General features: G+C 39.5%; 1 protein-coding gene across 1 annotated transcript in view; it reads right to left on the bottom strand.

The window, feature by feature from the left end:
• Positions 1-18939, bottom strand: part of RPTOR (regulatory associated protein of MTOR complex 1) — a 5042670-nt gene that overhangs the window by 448634 nt on the left and 4575097 nt on the right. The window contains exon 27 of the mRNA XM_044068087.1: positions 717-841. Coding sequence (XP_043924022.1) covers positions 717-841 — 125 coding nt within the window. The remainder of the gene's footprint in view (positions 1-716; positions 842-18939) is intronic.

Here is an 18939-nt window from a genome sequence, read left to right as displayed (position 1 = left end):
AGAAAATGTGACTTTGAAACATAGGTCAATGCAAACCTTGTGTGTTGGCAGATCATGCGACATGGAACATGCTACTAGGTGATCCGCTGTGGCAACCCCTAACCGGGAAAAGCCGAAAGAAGAACAACAACAATGATGGCACTGGCCTGGCAAACCTGGGTTGATTCACAGTCCCATCCCACATACTTAAACCAGTAACTGCCATTCTAATGGGAGAAATGACAAAAATAAAATGGGACAGCACCAATCATACCTCTCAACTGTACAGATATTTGCAGAATATCCAGATTTGATATTTTTGGTTCATTTTTCATAAAATTGTGGTTTTCTGGCAAATTAGTGGGAAATCATTAAAGACTGAAGTTAGAAAATAATGACAGACATTTGAATTTCAGATTTCATATAATTCAGAAAATTAATACTAATGCAAAAGCTATTATTCTATCGACTTTCTAAGTTTGTGACAGCAATATTTAAAAATTATCCCTATTTTTGGGCCTTTGCTCCATTTTATTTTCGGCTTTTTCCACATTTTTTGGTCGATGAAGTTGAGAGGTATGAGCACAATCTATTTGTATTGGGTAACATTAAAGATCTCTTACAAAAACAAAGCAGCTATCAGTAACTTCATCTTCATTACAATGCACATCAGACATACTTTCAATATTGAACAAAATGGTATTAACGCCTTCTGTCCAACATGTCATTTTCCTCACCTGTAGCTGACAGCAAAAGTGAGCAGTCATGACCATTTAAGTACTCCATGGCTGTGATACGAGTATAGCGTGGGTTCCCATTGTGGAAGTAGTCTAGCTTTTCTGCCTTTTCCCAATCCCAGAAACTGAAAAACAAAAACGGCACTGCTGTTTAGCAAGGAGGATACTTTGATGCAGAAAAGTAAACAGAGGGCAAAAAAACAACAACAAATAAACACTAATATATGTTGTAGCATATTTTTTCATCTGTAAATATGTATATTTGTTTTTAGCATATTGTTGTATCTGGAAATATGCTCTGTCATTTCTTATGTGATCCTAGTCACCCGAGCTGTGCCTGCAAATGGTCCATTGAGGTCAATGCACTAGCCCCATAAACAAATATAATAAATAAGTAACTGATTAACCAGCAATAAACCTGATCATCCAGTCATCTAAACAAACAATGTCAGAAAATAGCCCATTACATATGCATATGCTCATTATCCACCCTGAGATACAGATGCCAATTCAATGTAGAAAAATATACTTTATGCAGTTTTGCAGAACTGAAGACCAGGATTTCAACACTGTAGTTTTTATTTATTTTATTTTATTTTACATTTGTTGACCTGGCTAGTCTGGCTGAATATATGTCCATTTTAAGCAGAGGCCCGAGGAGAAAAGCTCCACTATATACTAAGTACAAACATAACATAACAAGGTACATAAAAAAAGCACAGTAGAATACAATATTATAGGCATGTAAGAGAGCTAAATAGCTTAGTAATAGTATAGAAGCAAATACAACAGAATATAATCAAAACAGTGAGGATTCCTAGTTCTATAATCTTAACCATGCAATCATACTAATGTTGAAGGAGAGAAAATAGTGACTCACCCCTAAGTCTATAGAAATATATACAGTATTTACAATAATGATAACACTTTTAGTGCTAGGGCGCTATTTTTAAGAAACAGAGTAGTTCCATATGTAGCAAGATATAGGTTTAAATAGAAAGGATGTATGACTGGTTGTAGTAATATCAAGTAGAAAGAGCAGAAGGTGTTAATGAAAATTAAAATGGAAGTGAATTTCAAGGAGAGCTACAGAGGAGGGTAGCACTAGTGATAGTGACAAGTAGAGGAGTAGAGTAAAGAACTGTAAGGAGAGTTTTGTAAGGTTTTTTTTTTCTTCTTTCTGCAGTGCACATTCTGCCGAACTGGATATATAAATAAAAATATATTTTATTCTCTATATCAAAAATACACTCAGACATACTCAATCAAATTACTTGTTTATTATGAGCACCTTAGTCATCTAATTAAAATAAAAATACAAAAGGAAACGGTGCCTTTCCAGTGGGAACACAACTGCAGCCTAGTTACAAAAACTCAAATCTGATATCCATGCTTCTCAACAGTCTAGATTTTCACCTCATATTTTAGGTTTGCTCCGCATAAAATTTGTGGTTTTCTGGCGAATCACTTTGGATTGAAGTCACTAAACAATGACACACATTTGAGTTTCAGACGTTATATACCTCAGAAAATGTATGCTAACATAAAACCTATTATTCTAGTAACTTGCCAAGTTTACAAAAGCAGTTTTTAAAATCTGTCCCTGCTTTTGGGTCTTTGTCTACTCATTTTCTTAGGCTTTATCAATGTTTCTTGCTGTGTGAGGTTAAGAGATATGCTGATATCACAAGCAGTTTTCATCTTAGGCCTTGCAGAAGAACTCTATTCTCCAGAGTAGTTGACCTTATCCTACATTTTTTTTTTCATTTACCTGTCAAAAGATCAAGTCTCTCTAGTTTTTCAACCTGTCCAAATTTCATGTTTTTCATAGAGGAGCATGTTTCAGCTTGTGTCATATAGGCTACACATACTAATTTCTGGAGTTCTTAGTATTGGTCACCACCCGCAGTTTTACATCTTGCGACTGTGCCTTACTGAGGTCGGTAAATTGCATACATTAAAACCTAAGTGAAAATCTTGAGTTGTTGAATAAATCTTTACCTGAAGATTAGGAATGACTTTGTTATACTGCAACATTAAACAAACAAATCCAAAGGTAATTCCATTCTTGGCCAATAAAGTGTTGCTTTTACCACTGTAGCAGTTGATAATTTAAAAACAATATAAAAACATAAAATAACAAATGTGGCAAACTTTACCATCTTCTTGAACCAGAGCTATAGCTAATTATTAGGCTCCTTTGTGTCAATCCCCAATCTAGTGCCCCCCCCCCCCCCCCAAACAATCGGGGACAAAAAAAAACTAATTTCCCCTTTCTAAACTTTAGCAAACCTTTTGCTATAAATTACACCACTACATCACATAATGTGCCCAAGTACAAGGCCAAAGAACACTTCAGTCATCTAATTAAAACAAACATAAAAAAATGAAATGGTGCCCCTCTACTGAGAACAGAAGTTCAGCCTAGTTACAAGACAAACAAGAATCTAATATTAAAATATTTTCATAAATGCTCAAGGGCAAACAACTTGTTTTTTAATTCCAGAAAGACTAAACATATGTTGCTTGACATTCATGCTAGATTAAAATCTATAGCTAAAACTGCTACTCCACTCATTTTTGAGCCCGTTACTTCGTTCGTATATTGTAGATCATGTTACATCCTACTGTGATTATTAACATTTACATTAACTTCCTAAAAGCTAAAAATTAATCTTCTTCTTTTGGCTTTTTCCCAGTTAGGGGTCGCCACAGCAGATCATCTGTCTGCTCGTGATAGGCAGTGGAGTTTTACAGTGTCGAGTTGCCAGCCCGGCGCCCAACCTTCCACAAAAGGCACACACACTCACACCTAGGGCCAATTTAGAGTGTCCAATCCACCTACTGCATGTCTTTGGGATGTGGGAGGAAACCGCAGCCAAAAGCTAAAAATTAATAACCTTATCATTATTGAAAAGCTAAAAATGAATAACCTTATCAATACCTGCTGCAACATCTTGAATTCTAAATGAAGAGCAGTCAGCATAAGCATCCTTCAGCCGCTATCCAACATGACTTACAGCATCTTGCAAATTCCTCCAAAAATATCGATAAAACTTACATATATTCTGCCTACACTCATATTTATCTTCCCGCTCCCAGTATATAAACATTGCTTATCCCTCTTCTATGCTGAATGCCTGCCAGTCTGTAAATATCAAATCACTTATTTCTTACTCTTCTCTACAAAGCAGTGCACATCCTCTCTACAACATAGCTCTCCTTCAAATTAGCACCCTTTACTTACAAAGCAAACAAAAAACGGTTAAAAAAAAACAAAGTTCAGTGAGCTAAACCAAGTGTACGCTGACAGCTCACTTCTTGTAGTCGACAAATTCATTATGTGAGAGATGCATCTATATCAAGAACCTAGAATCCAGGCTCTTTCGCTCACCTGTCAGTTCATCTGATACTAAGCAGGTTGTCAGCATGAACTCCTCACTTCCTGCACCTACCAAACCAACAACACATAAACCTACATATGCGGAGGCCCTTACCAGAAGCTTACCTAAACATCTCCCAAACAGAAACACAAGCAGGATTCACATAATACATCCTCTGCAGAACATAGTACACAATTTATCACACATCAGTGTCTCACCAGTCCAGCCCCTACGGCATAACATGTAAACAAATATCTTAGTCATAGGCGACTCAATTGTGAGACACACAGATGTCACTCTAACCAGGTTGGAAAAGAAAAACGTCACTGTCAGGTGCCAGGATCCACCACATCACACACGCACTCAAGTCTCTCAACCACAGGCACTGTTATGACTCTGTCACAGTCCATGTTGGTGTGAACAACTTGAGACATACCTCACTGGGCTGTATGAAGAAAGACATGACTGAGTTCTCTGATTATGTGTCTCAGGCAGGTATGTCTATAGCCTTAAGCAGCGTTTTACCTTTGCCTTGGATGATATCTCAATGCAAACAAAAAATGAGTGACTTCCAACAGTGGGCTTAGTTTCTGGTGCCATTCAAAGGGAATCCAGTATCTGTCAGCCTGGTATGACATGGTCGACTTCAACTGTCACCCCTGGGATTTTGCTTACTGGCTAAGGCTCTTGTCACCCCCATATTGCCAAACTCCATCTAAAAACAACCTCAAGGTTATGCTGGTAAACGCTAAGAGTCTAAACCAGAAACTGCACTCACTGGAAGCAGTCTTCACATTGAAAGATGCTGACACTTGTGCAGTCACTGAAACCTGGTTTAAGGCTGTGGAGAGCACCCCAGCTACACCAGGTCACATTTCCTTCCTCAAGTTCAGACCACAAACTGAAGGCATGAAAACTAAAGAAGGAGACTATCAATACTTATTAAAGATAAATATACCTCTAGATTAGTTAAACAGCATGATTCTCTTGAATTACTTCAGGTGTAATTGACTGTAGTTAAGACCCCTCTTCAGGTCATTGCCAGCTACAGGACCGTCCCATGAATCAGGACATCCACTCAGCCTACTTGAGTCAAGAGAGATACAAACACCCTGGTTTTGGGTGACTAATTACCCATCCACTGACTAAGTACATTATACATGTTTTAACTCACTTGCCCAAAGGTTCCTGGACTTTAACTCCAATGCCCCAGACCAGCTGGCTGACATACCCACAAGGGGCTAAAAATGTCCTGGATCTGATGCTCACCAAACATGGGGAACCACTGCACAACCCCCAGTGTGTGGCCATCCCAAGTGAGATCCAACCACACATCAGTCTTGCTGGAAGTAACTATAACACAAGACCCCCCCTTAGCAACAACTACATTTTAAAAAACTTCTCCAAGGCCAATTACAACCTCTTATGTGACAGCATAAATAGCTTCATAGCCCCTCCTCCCACTCATGAAACAGACACCTATGCTAAGTTACACACCAATGCTTTATATGAGCAGCTGTACAATCGTATAGACTCTGCTGTACCGGATAGAACCAAAGCAAGACCTTCAAGGAAAAACAAACCTGGATGGTGGGCAACTGCCATTCACAGGGTATACAATAGGAGAAAGAAATTGCTATCTAAGAGTAGGAAGGAACGGTCTCAAAACTGGAAACACTCCCTCCTCAACTTAAACAAGCAAATCAGACTGCTAGTGAAGTCTTCCAAAGCTAACTGCAAATCCAAATTAGCTCCCCTAACTAAGGATAACCACAAGGCATTCTTTAGTTACATCCATAACCTCAAAGATAAGGCCCAGATTTGCATTGAACTCGTAGTTAATGGTACTACATATAAAGAACCTGTGGATATAACATACCTGCTGGCTGACAGGTTCAGTGAAAACTTCACTCCTCTGCCCCTGCCACATATATGCCAAAGCATCCAACACCTGTTCCCCACCTAGTATCTTTGCTCTTAAATGCCTTCTCTATGGTCAAAAACCAAAGCCTCTATGGGACCCAACAACATCCCAGGCTGTGTTCTACATGGGTTAAAACAGGAATTAGCATCACCATTGGGCATGCTTTTCAATCACAGCCTAAGCAATGGCTTCACCCCAGTGGAATGGAAAACAGCTACCATCATCCATATGCACAAAGGTGCATATCCACGGATTATGGGAACTACAAACCCATTAGCCTGACCAGCCTTATCTGCAAGGCCATGGAGCGAATCATCATGGACCTTATTAACAAAGATACGGAAATCTTGAAACACTCGACCTCACCCAGTTTGGCATTGTCAAGGGGAGATCATGCCTGTTAAACTTCTGATGAACTTCTTCGAGACAGTCACCAAAGCCCTAGACAAGGGGAAATCTCTGCATATGGCCTACCTAGACTTAGCCAAGGCATTTGACACAATCCCCCAACTCAGGTGTCATTGATAAACTCACCCAGCTGGGTATCAACCCATACATTGTCATGTGGGTTGCAAACTGGCTCACTGATAGGACTCATGCAGTCAAAATAGGGAACTCCACCTTCTCCATTAGACCTGTAACCAGTGGTATTCCACAGGGATTGGTATGGGGACTCCTACTGTTCAGAATCTACTTCTCCGAAGTGCAGGCTAAAACTAAAGGACTGTGGCTGACAAAGTTTGCTGATGACTACAAACTGGCAGTGATCACTTGAAACCCTAGCAATGTCAACATCCTGCAAGGAGGTCTTATGCAGACTAATGACTGATGCCAAAGTCATGGTCTTAAACTTAATGCAAAAAAAATGCATCATCACCCCCTTTGGAAATGGTGATGTTCTTGCAAACTACCACATCAATAACAATACCCTAAACACACAGTCAGTGGTGAGAGATCTGGGCACACAGGTCGAAAGCAACCTTAACTTTGATCACCATGTCTCCACAGTAGTAAAAAGGGCATTTTATATTGCTCATCTCATAAGTAAGGGCACTGCCTCCAGAAAAAAAAAAGAGGTTATAACCCCCATGTACTCCTCCTTCATTAGGTCAGTAATAGAGTAAAAAGCTCCCTTTGGTAAGTGCCTTTCCAAACACCTGCAACAATTGGACAGACCACAAAGGTTCCTTACAAAGAAAATTCAGGGTCTTCAAGATCTGTCTTATGCGGACAGACTGAAATCATTGTCAGCTCCATCGCCAGCTCCCCTTCCACAGGAAGTCTGGTATCCTCTGACAGCGGTGCTTCACTGTCAGCCTGGGTAATACTACTCACCTCTACCCTTGCAGTCACGATGTCCCAGGGAACATCAGTATCTACAAGCAGCTGTGGCTCACCTTCAGTCTCACTGCTACAGGGTAGTTCCATCCCTGAAGTAGCTATCTCACTGGTTCTGGCTTCAAGTGCGCAGTCTGTCTGGGTCCCCATCAAGCTACCTGACTCACATGCTTGTCTCGAAGCCTGACTGCATGTAACTGCATGCACACAGGGTACTCCATTATCAAAATCATTCCCTCATTTTTTTCCAAGTGAACGTACCTTTCCAGTGGCAGTGGTGAGGATTAGAGGGGACATCACAATGGCCACTTCTAATTAGTACACAGAGCTGGTTAACAAAGAAAAATGAACTGATTCATACAGCTAGCCATTACAGTTCCACATATAAAACGCAGCTGACAAATTAACAGAGAGAGACAGAGAACATGCCCAGATAAAACACAGAAAAAACTGTTTTAAAGACAGAAAAAAAAGAATGACTACATTCTGGAAGCTGTACAATACAAAATTGTGACAGAAGTCCACTGCAAAATAATAATCTTTTTTCCAGTTGCTATAGCAACTCATTGGACATTTTCTCAGGGTTCCTCTCAACACTGCAAGTACCTGGCACAACAAAAGTGCTGTTGCATGCATCTCTTTCTTGTATTCAGCTATACCAGACAAAAAAAATGTGAAAATTAACCAAAGGTTTGCCCATAAGATTAATCATTTACAGCCGCATAAAGTCACATAAACCACCTAAATCATTCATAATTGCTCAAGCAGTAACTTTGCCATGATGCCCTTAAGTCAGATCACTACTTCAGGCAAGAAAAAAAAAACATTTCAGTTACATCACCATGCCGAAAAATATTTCCTGAGGTAAAAACAGCAAACCAGGAAAACAAATATACTCAGTATACTATACTCACTATTTTTATTTAGCAATAAACAAGAAATCCAAATGCAAATTACACATCAGGCTTACAAAAAGCTTTGAGCCATGCTGATGTTTGTACTTGTAGATTAGAAATTTCCCATACATGATGCACACTATTAACATCACACACTTAGTGCCTGTGCTGTGAGATGCACCTTTATGTAAGGTGCTTATACAGGGGCTGGAGGAGAAAAAAACAGTATGAGGTTTTGAGTTTACTTTTCAAAACCCAGAAGTAATGAACAAATTGGGAGGAGGAACAAAATCATTGACTGTTACATATAAAACACACTCAAAATTACAGACTACGCGGAAAGATGAACTTAGAATAAATCATAGCGATAGCTAGGTACAGTCCACGTTAAACAAGTACAAATGAATCCATACTCAAGTATTCCTGTAACTACCTCTTGCTGTGCCAAATCCCAAAGGTTCCACAGTAACCTGGATGATACCACACTCAACAAATACAAGGAATAAACGCATCAACATGAAAAAGGAAAACTCTTTTGAGATAGTCATTTTCCTCTAGCAATTGATTTGTTTCCAGATACTTATCCTGTGCTACCATAAAGCAAAAACACTTCAGCTCCTACCATGCAACAGAAACTTCTGTTCTTCAGACTGAACAGTTTTCTATGAAATTCATTTTCTGAATATTCTTCTGAATGGTGCTATTCCCAGAAATTTTCTCTCTTTTATCATAAGTACCAGACAGGGGAAACTCTTCTGAATACGGCTCCAAGTCCTTCTTTCCTAATTGCATACTTGTGCCTTCCAGACCTCTCACCTTTCAATGCATCTAGAAACTGTATGTGCTCAGATGAGTTACTTCTTCCGTCAGTCTCACTTAGTCAAGGACGGACAATGGCAACTACAAAAGAGCTCTAAGGAAAAGTTGCACAATGATATAAATTAAGGCATGCTTTGAAGCGTACTTCACTACAACTTAAAAAGGAGTCTTTTCTAGGTCATAACACCACCACAAAAAATATGCCAAAAAGAAAAAAAAATAGCAGTGCTTTGGGAAAGTAATGCATGTAACATTTTTTCTCAAACTTACACACACATATACGTGCATATATAAAACAGATACTTGTGTATATGTGCATACACACTTATACAATGTATGATGTTGCTTTTACGCTGCTTTTTTAGCCTTGGAGATGTTCTGAAAATGGGCTTGTTGCTGAACTACAAACTGTTGCTCTCCTACATATGCACATCCTTAGTGATCACACTTTGTAACTCTAGCAGTGTTTAAGTCTGCAACACCTTTCTAACTAGATGTTTGCTCCAACAGTCCATGACAATAACACACAATAAATTATTTAATTTGTTTATTTACTTATTTATTTACTTGCTTGTTTCACTTAACTGGGCAAATGAACTGGTCATCATGATCACATTTCTTGTATAACATTTGTCACAAGGACAAGAGTCAACCAACTAACAACATACAAGAACACTTTAGTTAGCAACCAACATATTTTGAGGAAACTGATGAGTCTGAAGAAAGCCTCAGCAAATTCAGTGATAACATGCAAACTATGTGCTGTGCTCTGAGATGAGGATTGAAACCCAGACCTTGAAGTGGTGAGACAGTAATATTAACCAATAAACTACCATGCTGACCTGAATTAAGAATTTGTTTATGAACTTAAACTCAAAGCTAGTTACCTTTTCTCAAAGGTTACATGTTCTTCATAGATCTGTCAATTTGCTTTCCTTTTCACTTCTTGTTTTATTTTAGCAACTCAATTTAATAACTTGCTGCTCTGCAAACAGGATGGAGGCTAGATGACTTAATATTTGATTTATGGTATGTCAAGATGAACCAAAGGCCATATGCAACAGATATGGTCCAGAAAAATGTTCAAGACGAGTCCATCAAGGCATTTTGGACAGGGCAACACATAACTATAGTGTTTCTTTAGCACCTTTTGTAAATCGCATGCTACAATGTTTTCATAATATACAAGCCTGCATTCTTGAGAGTATTATGTCATCTAAGAGTTGCATGCAAACAGCACCATTTCACAGTGATTTCAGTCCAATGATGTAGACACTTTTTTCTCCATATCAAATTTCGTAACAAAACCCTGCATGACAACCTTCACATCATCAGAACGGAGAGAAAAACTTTGAGAATCTGTTTAAAATATGCATTTATACTTTATTCTAAATTACTTTTCAACAAATCCACCTCAAAAGTAAACCTTTACAATTTGTTCATTTTGCAACTAATGGCTTAAGTCATAGAAGAACCACAGCCTATCCTACAACTCAGTTGGGGCCACAAAGTCACACAAGCCATACAAACTTAGAGACTTGTTTGGTGGATTGCCAATTCATATATAGCACGTCTTTGAAAGATGGAAGAAAACCAGAGGACTTGATAAAAACCCATTCAGACAAAAGGTGTTATGGCAGAAGGCGTCGAATGAGAAACACACTGAAGAATGAAATACAGTGAAGCACCAGTGGTAACTACTGTGACAGTACCTCCTCAGTTTTTATGACTCTACCTAAATCACTTGCATACTAACCAAATCAATTCACATGAACTTACAACCTTTCTTCTTTTAATCCATATACAGCTTATTGCTGCATCATATCTACAAACACAAGGAGGTCAAAGTGAAGATGTGTAGTTTTTGGCATGTACCATACTTTGATGCACAATAATGCTGTACATACCTTGCAAATTTACAGTAGAATAACACTCTCGGCAAATGCAGGGTGATTACAAGGCTGGTAGGTCTGGTTTAGTTCAGCCTACCACCTGCACCAAATAACAGTACTTTTAACGGCCAGTAACCGGAAAGTGGTAAAAACATACAGAATTAAGAGCTGTCAAGTCACTAAATATTAAAAGAGAACATACCTGTCAATTGTCCAGATTTTCACAAAATGTCCAGATTTTTGCTTCATATTTCTGACCTGTTCTTCATAAAATATGTGGCTTTCTGGCAAATCAGTAAGCATTGAACTCACTAAATAATGACTCATTTGAGTTTCAGGCTTCAAATTCTTCAGAAAATGCATGTTAATTCTAAACCTGTTATTCTAGCAACTTTGTAAGTTTATAGCAGCAATATTTAAACATTTTCCCTGATTTCGGGCCTGTGTTCCCCATTATTTTTAGCTTTGTCCAGACTTCTTGCACTTAGAGGCTGAAAAGTATGAAAGAGAAACACTTCCTGAAACCATACAATTTTAACCTTGATTATGAATAAGCAATACTATGTTAAAATCAAACTAAAGTGCTGCAAATAATACAGAAAATGAGGTCTCCCACCTCTTCCTCACAAAAGCTTCACAAGTAATACAAAAAATCAGTACTCAAATCCTTTCTGCTGACTTACGGTCATCCTTCAGCTATTTTTTTTTTCTTAGAACGGGATAAAAACAAACAAATCACCAGGGTTGGAAACAATCAACTCCATTCTAAGGCATTCAGATGTTTCTCTGCACAGTTACATGGATGAAGCACTCAAGAGTAAGTTGTTGTTGTGTCTTTCAGCTTTTCCCGGTTAGGGGTCGCCACAGCGGAACTCCAGTCCGCTAATGATTGGCAGTAGATCCTTTAAATAGAACACTAGCAAGACAGTACAGTTGTATAACATAGCATAACAGATGTCCTACTGATCACTGCTGACATATGTTTGGTAAAGGTGTGTACACAGGACCAAGTGACAGCCTTCAAGATAAGCCTGGAGCCTATTCCTTTGTGAAAAGCCCATAAGGAGGCCACTGCCCTAGTGGAATGTGCTTGAGGGCAGGAAGGCAAGGTCATACCATAGTGTGAGTAGCAGAAAGAAATAGCCTTATAAATACAAACTGCAATAGTTTTTTCGGACACTGGCTGGCCCAGCTTAGGGCTCATAAATGATACAAACAGCCGGTCAGTTTTCATGAAGGATTTTGTTTTGTTCAAATAAAATCTATGTTGCCTGTGAATGGCCAGAGAATTAAGAGCCTCTCTCACCTATTTTGTGAATTGGGGAAACAAAAACGTGGATAGATGAATATCCTGATTGAGGAAGAGCTCTTTCATTACCTTAGGTACAAAGGATGGATTAGCCCAGACAGTCACCCTGTCCTTCTGAAAAATAAGAAAAAGGGGAATGGTTATGACAGCTTGTAACTCAGAAACTCTCTAAGCAGAGGTGAGTGCTATCTGAAGGATAGTTTCCCAAGTTCAGAATTTTAGAGAAGTGGAAGGTACCGGTTCAAAAGGAGGTAGTGTAAGCTTTTCAAGCACAAAATTAAGATCTCATGGGGGACAGATGGGTTTTGCTGGTGGATTAAAATGCAGAATTCCCTTGAGGACCTCCTCCCTAGCCAGAAGTGGAGGGGTAAGAGGCAAGCAGTCATTGGACGGGCGAGCCTTTATGGAAAGGTAGGCCAAACCTGACTGGAGCAGTTCACAGAGTTATTGAAGTACAGAAAAAAATGGTGATGAGACAGAGTCCGGACTATGCATGCAGCACCAATAGGAGAATCTTTTTCAGTTAGCTTTGTAAGATTTTCTAGCAGTGGGTCTTACTGGCTCTGTGTAGGACTTGAACAACTTCCTCAAAGAAGAGGTGTCTTTGAGAAATTAAAATCTTATCACCCATAGGGTAAAGTTGAAAGATGGAAGATTTGGGTGGATCAGCAAACCTTTTTGCTGGGTTATCAGGTCCAGCTGACAAGGTATTTTCCACTAATTTCTCTGTCAGGTGAAAAAGCAGGGAAAAACAGTGCTGCCTTGGCCAAAAGGGTGCCAGTAAAAGTAGTATAAGTGGTTCCTTTTGTGTCTTGAGAATAAATTTTGGAAGAAGGGACAGAGAAGGAAAGGTATACAGGAACTTCCCTGTCCACTGGAATGAAAAGGCATCTGTCCTCCAGGCTGTGGGACAATGGTCTCTTATGCAGAAATGTGGGAGCTGATGCTTGGCTGGTGATGCAAAGTGGGGGAGCTGACGGTTGGTTGGTGATGCAAAGAGGTTTATGTGAGGAGTGCCCTACTGAAGGATGATCATCTGAAAAACCTGTTTGTTCAACTTCCATTCATAGGTTCATAGGTGTTTACTAGGCTAACAACCACAAGGGCCTTTTTAAGCCTAGCCATACATCCCAAATCTCTGACAAGTTTGGATACTTGATAAGTGTAAGCAGAGGCTTGGGAGATAAAACATTTACAGGCTGTCTGTGTCCATTACAGACATAGGTGCCAAACCAGGGATGTATTCCCTGTTCCCCATCCAGCTGAATTGGGTTAGAGAGGAACTCTGCTTCACATGGATGGAAGTCCTCCAGAGAACAGCTTAGGGAGCCTGCTAGCACAATGTCCTGAGAGGGAATGTATGTGGCTGCGAGTGTGATGTCTATCTGGGTGGCCAAATTACATGCCTCCTGTGCTAACCAGCACAGCTGGTAAGACCTGGTGCGTCCCTGCTTGTTTATTGACTACATGACTGTGGTGTTGTCTGTGTACAGTAGGAGTGGCCCGGGTTTCCAAAGGTGGGAGAAGGTCTGAAGAATTAGTAGAAGCTCCCTCATCTCCTTTACATGGATGTGCTCCTTTAGGAAGTGAGGCTGCCATCTGCCCTGCACTTGATGTGATCCTGTCCATGCCCCCCATGCTTCGTCCAACGCATCTCTGTGTACTTGTTGGAGAGGAAGATAAGGTCTTTATGGGAGTCTTTGGCTGAGGATGATCTGTCCTTTTCACCAAAGCAGCTAGTTCTTGAGACAAGGGAGGAGGGGAATCAGGGTGTCAAAGCGGTGACAGTGCTGGGACCACACATATTTTACGTACCACTGGATTTTTCTCATGTGAAGTCTTGTCATGGAGAGCACAGGAATGGTGGCTGCCATGAACCCCAAATTCTTAGCATCTCCCTCTTGGGCTGCTGAGGAGAGGTATAGAAAAAAATCGGACACACAATTTTCTCCTGGGGTAAAATCCTTTTCCCATGAATTCCTTTGGGACTTGCTCAATAGTGCCCTGATTAAAGAGCTCTTGAATTATGAGGACAAGAAAGGACATCTGATTGTGAGGAAGTTATGACAACATGCCTTTGAGAAGGGGAACAGTTTCCCAGGAGATTGCATAACCATCCCTGATGACGGACAGGACCCACTTGTCCATGGTAATAGGCTCCCACTTGGCCAAGGAAAGCAACAGGCTTTAGGAGAGAGGAGTAAAGGGACTGAGGCCGGGGGGTGGGTACTACAGAGATATTCACAGATTTTTGTTTCCAAAGGGAGGCCTCTCTACTGGGGAATTCCTATGGGGTTTGTCGAGTACCTTTTCCTATGGGACGTTGTTTCTGATATGTCCTAGGATCCCTTCTAATGAAAGTAGTAGATTTAGATGGGTAGTTCATACGATATCTAGAAAATGAGGAGAGCAGAATCTGCCTACAGTCTTTCATAGTCTTGCCTTGGTCTTGAACAGTTTTGAAGAGACTGCCTGAGGGCCAAACAGTAAGTCTTTGTCCAAGGGAGAGTCTAGAAATTTGGATGTGAAATACTTCGAGATACTGAGAAGCCATGCATATCTCAGAATAACAGATCCAGTTGCAACTGCCCTAGAAACAACATTCATAGCATAATAACTGCAGTTAATACTGCACCTGGCTGTTTCAAAGGCCTGGGATAGTAAGTTCTGCACTTTTTACTTTGATTCTGCTGTAGGAGGGTCCAGCACAGCTTTGTTTAAGGAATGTATGACAGAGATCAAGTACTTTGTCGTTTGAGTCTGGCAATTAATCGTCCAAAACAAAAGGGTAGTAGGTATGTAAACTTTTCCCTATCTATCCATAGCACTACTATCTTTGTCCATAGAAGAGCCAGAGCTTAGAAGGTTTATCTGAAAAGAGAAATACTAAAGAGGAGTCTGCCAGTGAATTCTAGTACAATACTTTAAGTCATCAGGCATCTTGTAAAACTTGCCTGGTCTTTTAGGAGCTGGCGGTTGAGAATCAGGTGCAGAAGAGGAGGACTGAAAAACATCATGGAAAGCTTCAAGGAAAGGAGGGACGGGAAAAGGAGGAATTTCTCTATTTCTTCATTAGAACATTTTTAAATCTTTTTGTTTCCCTGAATTCCTCATACTTATACTTAAATATTCTTGTTACTGAATTTGCATTTTTTTTCATTTAACTATTTCAAAACTTTATATAAATTTATAGGTTCATAGTTGGCTACCTGCCCTAGGGCATCCACAAGCCTAGCCAGAGTGTGTTTGGCTTTCGCCTCCCATTTTAAATTAATTTTGCTATGCCCTTTTTCGAGGTTAGTATACTGTGCCTCTGTCTAACAGTGACACAGAAGTGATACCCAGGGTAAACCTACGATCTCCCATCCACTCATCAAGATTCCTCTTGAAGAGAGTCAATGAGGGACTCTGCCTAACCTGGACTGGGATTTTATTCCAGAGTGAAGGGAGCCTCTGGGTTAAGAATCTGTCCCTCCAGCATGTCCTATTTATTTCAGTGCTGAGGTTCAAGTCTCTCGAGCCAGAGCTCGATGGGATTTGGATTTTCTGAGGTGCAGCATGTCCATTAATTCCGGGTTGGACATGGCTTTATACGTCAGGCACAGATCGCCTCTGAGCAGGTGGTATGCCACTGAGTAGAGATGGAGTTTCTTTAACCGGGCAGCATATGGCATCTGTTTGAGCCCTTTGATCCTCTTTGTGAGGTACTTTTGGGGTCTTTCCAGTTGCTGCAGGTGTCTGGTAAGGTACATCCCAAAAGGGGCATTGTACTTAATTATGGGCCTGATGAGGGATGAGTAAAGAGGCACGATGACCTCCCCTGATCTAGATGTGAATCCCTTCATGATTACGTGGGCTATATAAAATGTTTTTTTAACCACTTTGGCCACGTGGTTGTCAAATGAGAGATTGCTATCAACTTGGGTCCCCAGGTTCCTAATTACTTCTTCTGTACTTAATGGATTACCACCTATGTGGTAATTTGTGGGCACTTTGTTTTTGCCAAAGGGGATGACTATACACTTTTTGGCGTTTAGCTTGAGGCCACTGCTCTGGCACCAGTTGTCTGTTTCTATGAGGCCCTTTTGGAGGATGCTTGTGTCGGCTAGACAGTTGATTATGGCACCCAGTTTGCTGTCATCTGCAAACTTGGTCAGCCACAGTCCTTCCGTGTTGGCCTGTATCTCCGAGAAATATATGCCGAACAAGAGAAGTCCCAGGACTGAGCCTTGTGGGACGCCACTTTGGTTTTGAGTCTGACATGGCTCCAGCAATTCTAACCATGTGGGTTCTGTCCTTGAGCCAGTTTGCAACCCATCTAGTGACATAGGGGTTTATATTTAAGCTGGTGAGCTTATCTATAATGCCCGAGTGGGGTATTGCATCGAAGGCTTTTGTGAGGTCCAGGTAGGCTGTGTGGACCACCTTCCCCTCGTCAATGGCCTTGGTGACTGTTTCAAAGAAATCAACCAGGTTTAAGAGGCAGGATCTGCCCTTAACAAAGCCAAACTGGGTATGATCCAGTATCTGTAGGTCCCCAATATCTTTATTTATGAGGTCCATGATGATCCTTTCCATAGCTTTGCAGACCAAACTAGTCAGGCTTATGGGGCGATAGTTTCCAGGATCTGTTGAGGCACCACCTTTGGGTACATATCCTGTAGTAAGGCTGAGATTGAACAGTAGTTTTAGGTTTGGGTTTAGCTCTTCTTGGAGTTCATGTAGGACGCAGCCCGGGACACTGTCTGGTCCCATTGATGCTGTGTTTTTTGCTTTGGAGAGGGCAGCTCTTACCTGAGCATCTGAGATGTCGGGGGGCAGCACTCTGCTGGGATAGATATTTGCCCTTTTGGTGGGGGGGTGGAGAGAAGTTTGTGCTGAACCTGTCAACTAGGATGTTGGCAATGTCTGTGGGTTTGGTGTATTTTTTGTCATTTTGGACTAATTCTGAGCATATCTGGGAATTCCCACCCAGGTTCCTAACATAACTAAAGAAAGCCTTGTGATGGATGGATGTACTACTGGACCAAGAAAGCCCAATCCTCCTCCTCCTCCTTCTTCAAGTATGATACACCTCTTTTAGCAGGGTTTAATCTAGATCTCCATATAAAGGAGAAAAATATTTCTAACAAAATCTTTTCACACATTCTAGGAATCGTTGTATAACATTTGATAAATATGCTTTCTTACCTTTTAATACTGGGGTTAATCAAACTTACTTTTTTGTTATAAACTAATCTTTATGTTTTCCACTAAACACACGTCTTTCAATTCCTTTAATATTACATCCTGTCCCTTTCTATTACCTTATTTATCAAAACTAATCCATAAAACAGATATTCTTTCATGGATGATTACATACTTGCTATTTTTATTATATGTCCTATTACTTTGTTTTTCTCTTTATTTAAAATCATGTCGATTCCCTTTAAACAATCAACCAAGTAAAATATAGCTACTCTCATCCATCATCTATTTTTAATAATTATACCATCTCATCTCTGTATGACATCATAACTGGAATTTCAGCATCTGTATAAATTATACACTTTGCATTATTCATTTTTAATTAATTTCACTACCATATTCATAACTAAAGCAAATAAAATACTGCCCAGAGGACATCCTTGTCTTGTACTATTATTCATGTCAGTTTTTTTACTTAACCATTTACTGAAACTTTTACCTTAGTATTGTTATAGGCTGTTATAAACACTTGTTTAATTTTAATGTTAATCTTGTACATGTCCATTATATCCCACAGCATATCATGTTCCACTGAATCAAACACTTTAGTAATATCACCTATCATGCATTTTATATCTTCCTTCCTGTTTACAACATCATCCACTATTTCACTCACTATCATTAATACCTCTTGATATTCTTTCATACCATATACTTTCCTCTGTTATGGACTGCATCTTGTTCTTAATTCTGAATTAATTTCATAAATATCTTATAGCCTGTATTATTTAGCACTATTGGTCTTCATTTTTTACTTCTTTTTCTCCATATACATTTTAATATTCCACTGCACAATTCTTCATGATTTAAAACATCATCTAACCATTCATTAAATACACATAATAGCCTTTCTGCCATTTATCTAGACCTTTATATATTTCAAACTGTTTCCATCCAGACCAGCTACAGATTTGACATTTAAGTATCTAAACATTTTTTCTAGTTCATAAAACATAATATTTTTCAAATTCTCTGTTAATTTGTTCAGAATTTTTTTACTTCCCATAATTTTGCACTTTTTGTCTCTTTCTCTCACTAAACATGTCTTCTACGTAACTTGCAACAGTTTCCATAATCTGCTGTTGATTTTTCTTTAAATTACCTTCTTTATCTTTCAATTCTCTCATCACACTATCCTCTTTCACTATTTTACTTAAATATGGTGATGCCTCTCCCTTTTTTCCTTGCAATAGGTCTCTGTTTATATAACAGTTCTTTACTTTTATCTTGATTTCTCTTTCTCTCTTTCATTATAGTCTCTATTATTCTCTAAATTCTATAACATATCTTTGTATGTTGTGATATATTCCTGTTTTTCTTTCTTTCTTTTTTGCCAATGTAAATAAATTACAGATGTGTATACGTACCCTAAATATAGATGTTTGGGTGTATTCTGTTGCAGTCCTAACTTGTAA

This window comes from Protopterus annectens, chromosome 4.part0 (assembly GCF_019279795.1).
Source record: "Protopterus annectens isolate FY-2018-M chromosome 4.part0, PAN1.0, whole genome shotgun sequence".
In the NCBI taxonomy this organism is placed as follows: Eukaryota; Metazoa; Chordata; order Ceratodontiformes; family Protopteridae; genus Protopterus; species Protopterus annectens.
This window is presented reverse-complemented; position numbering and strand designations above follow the sequence as displayed.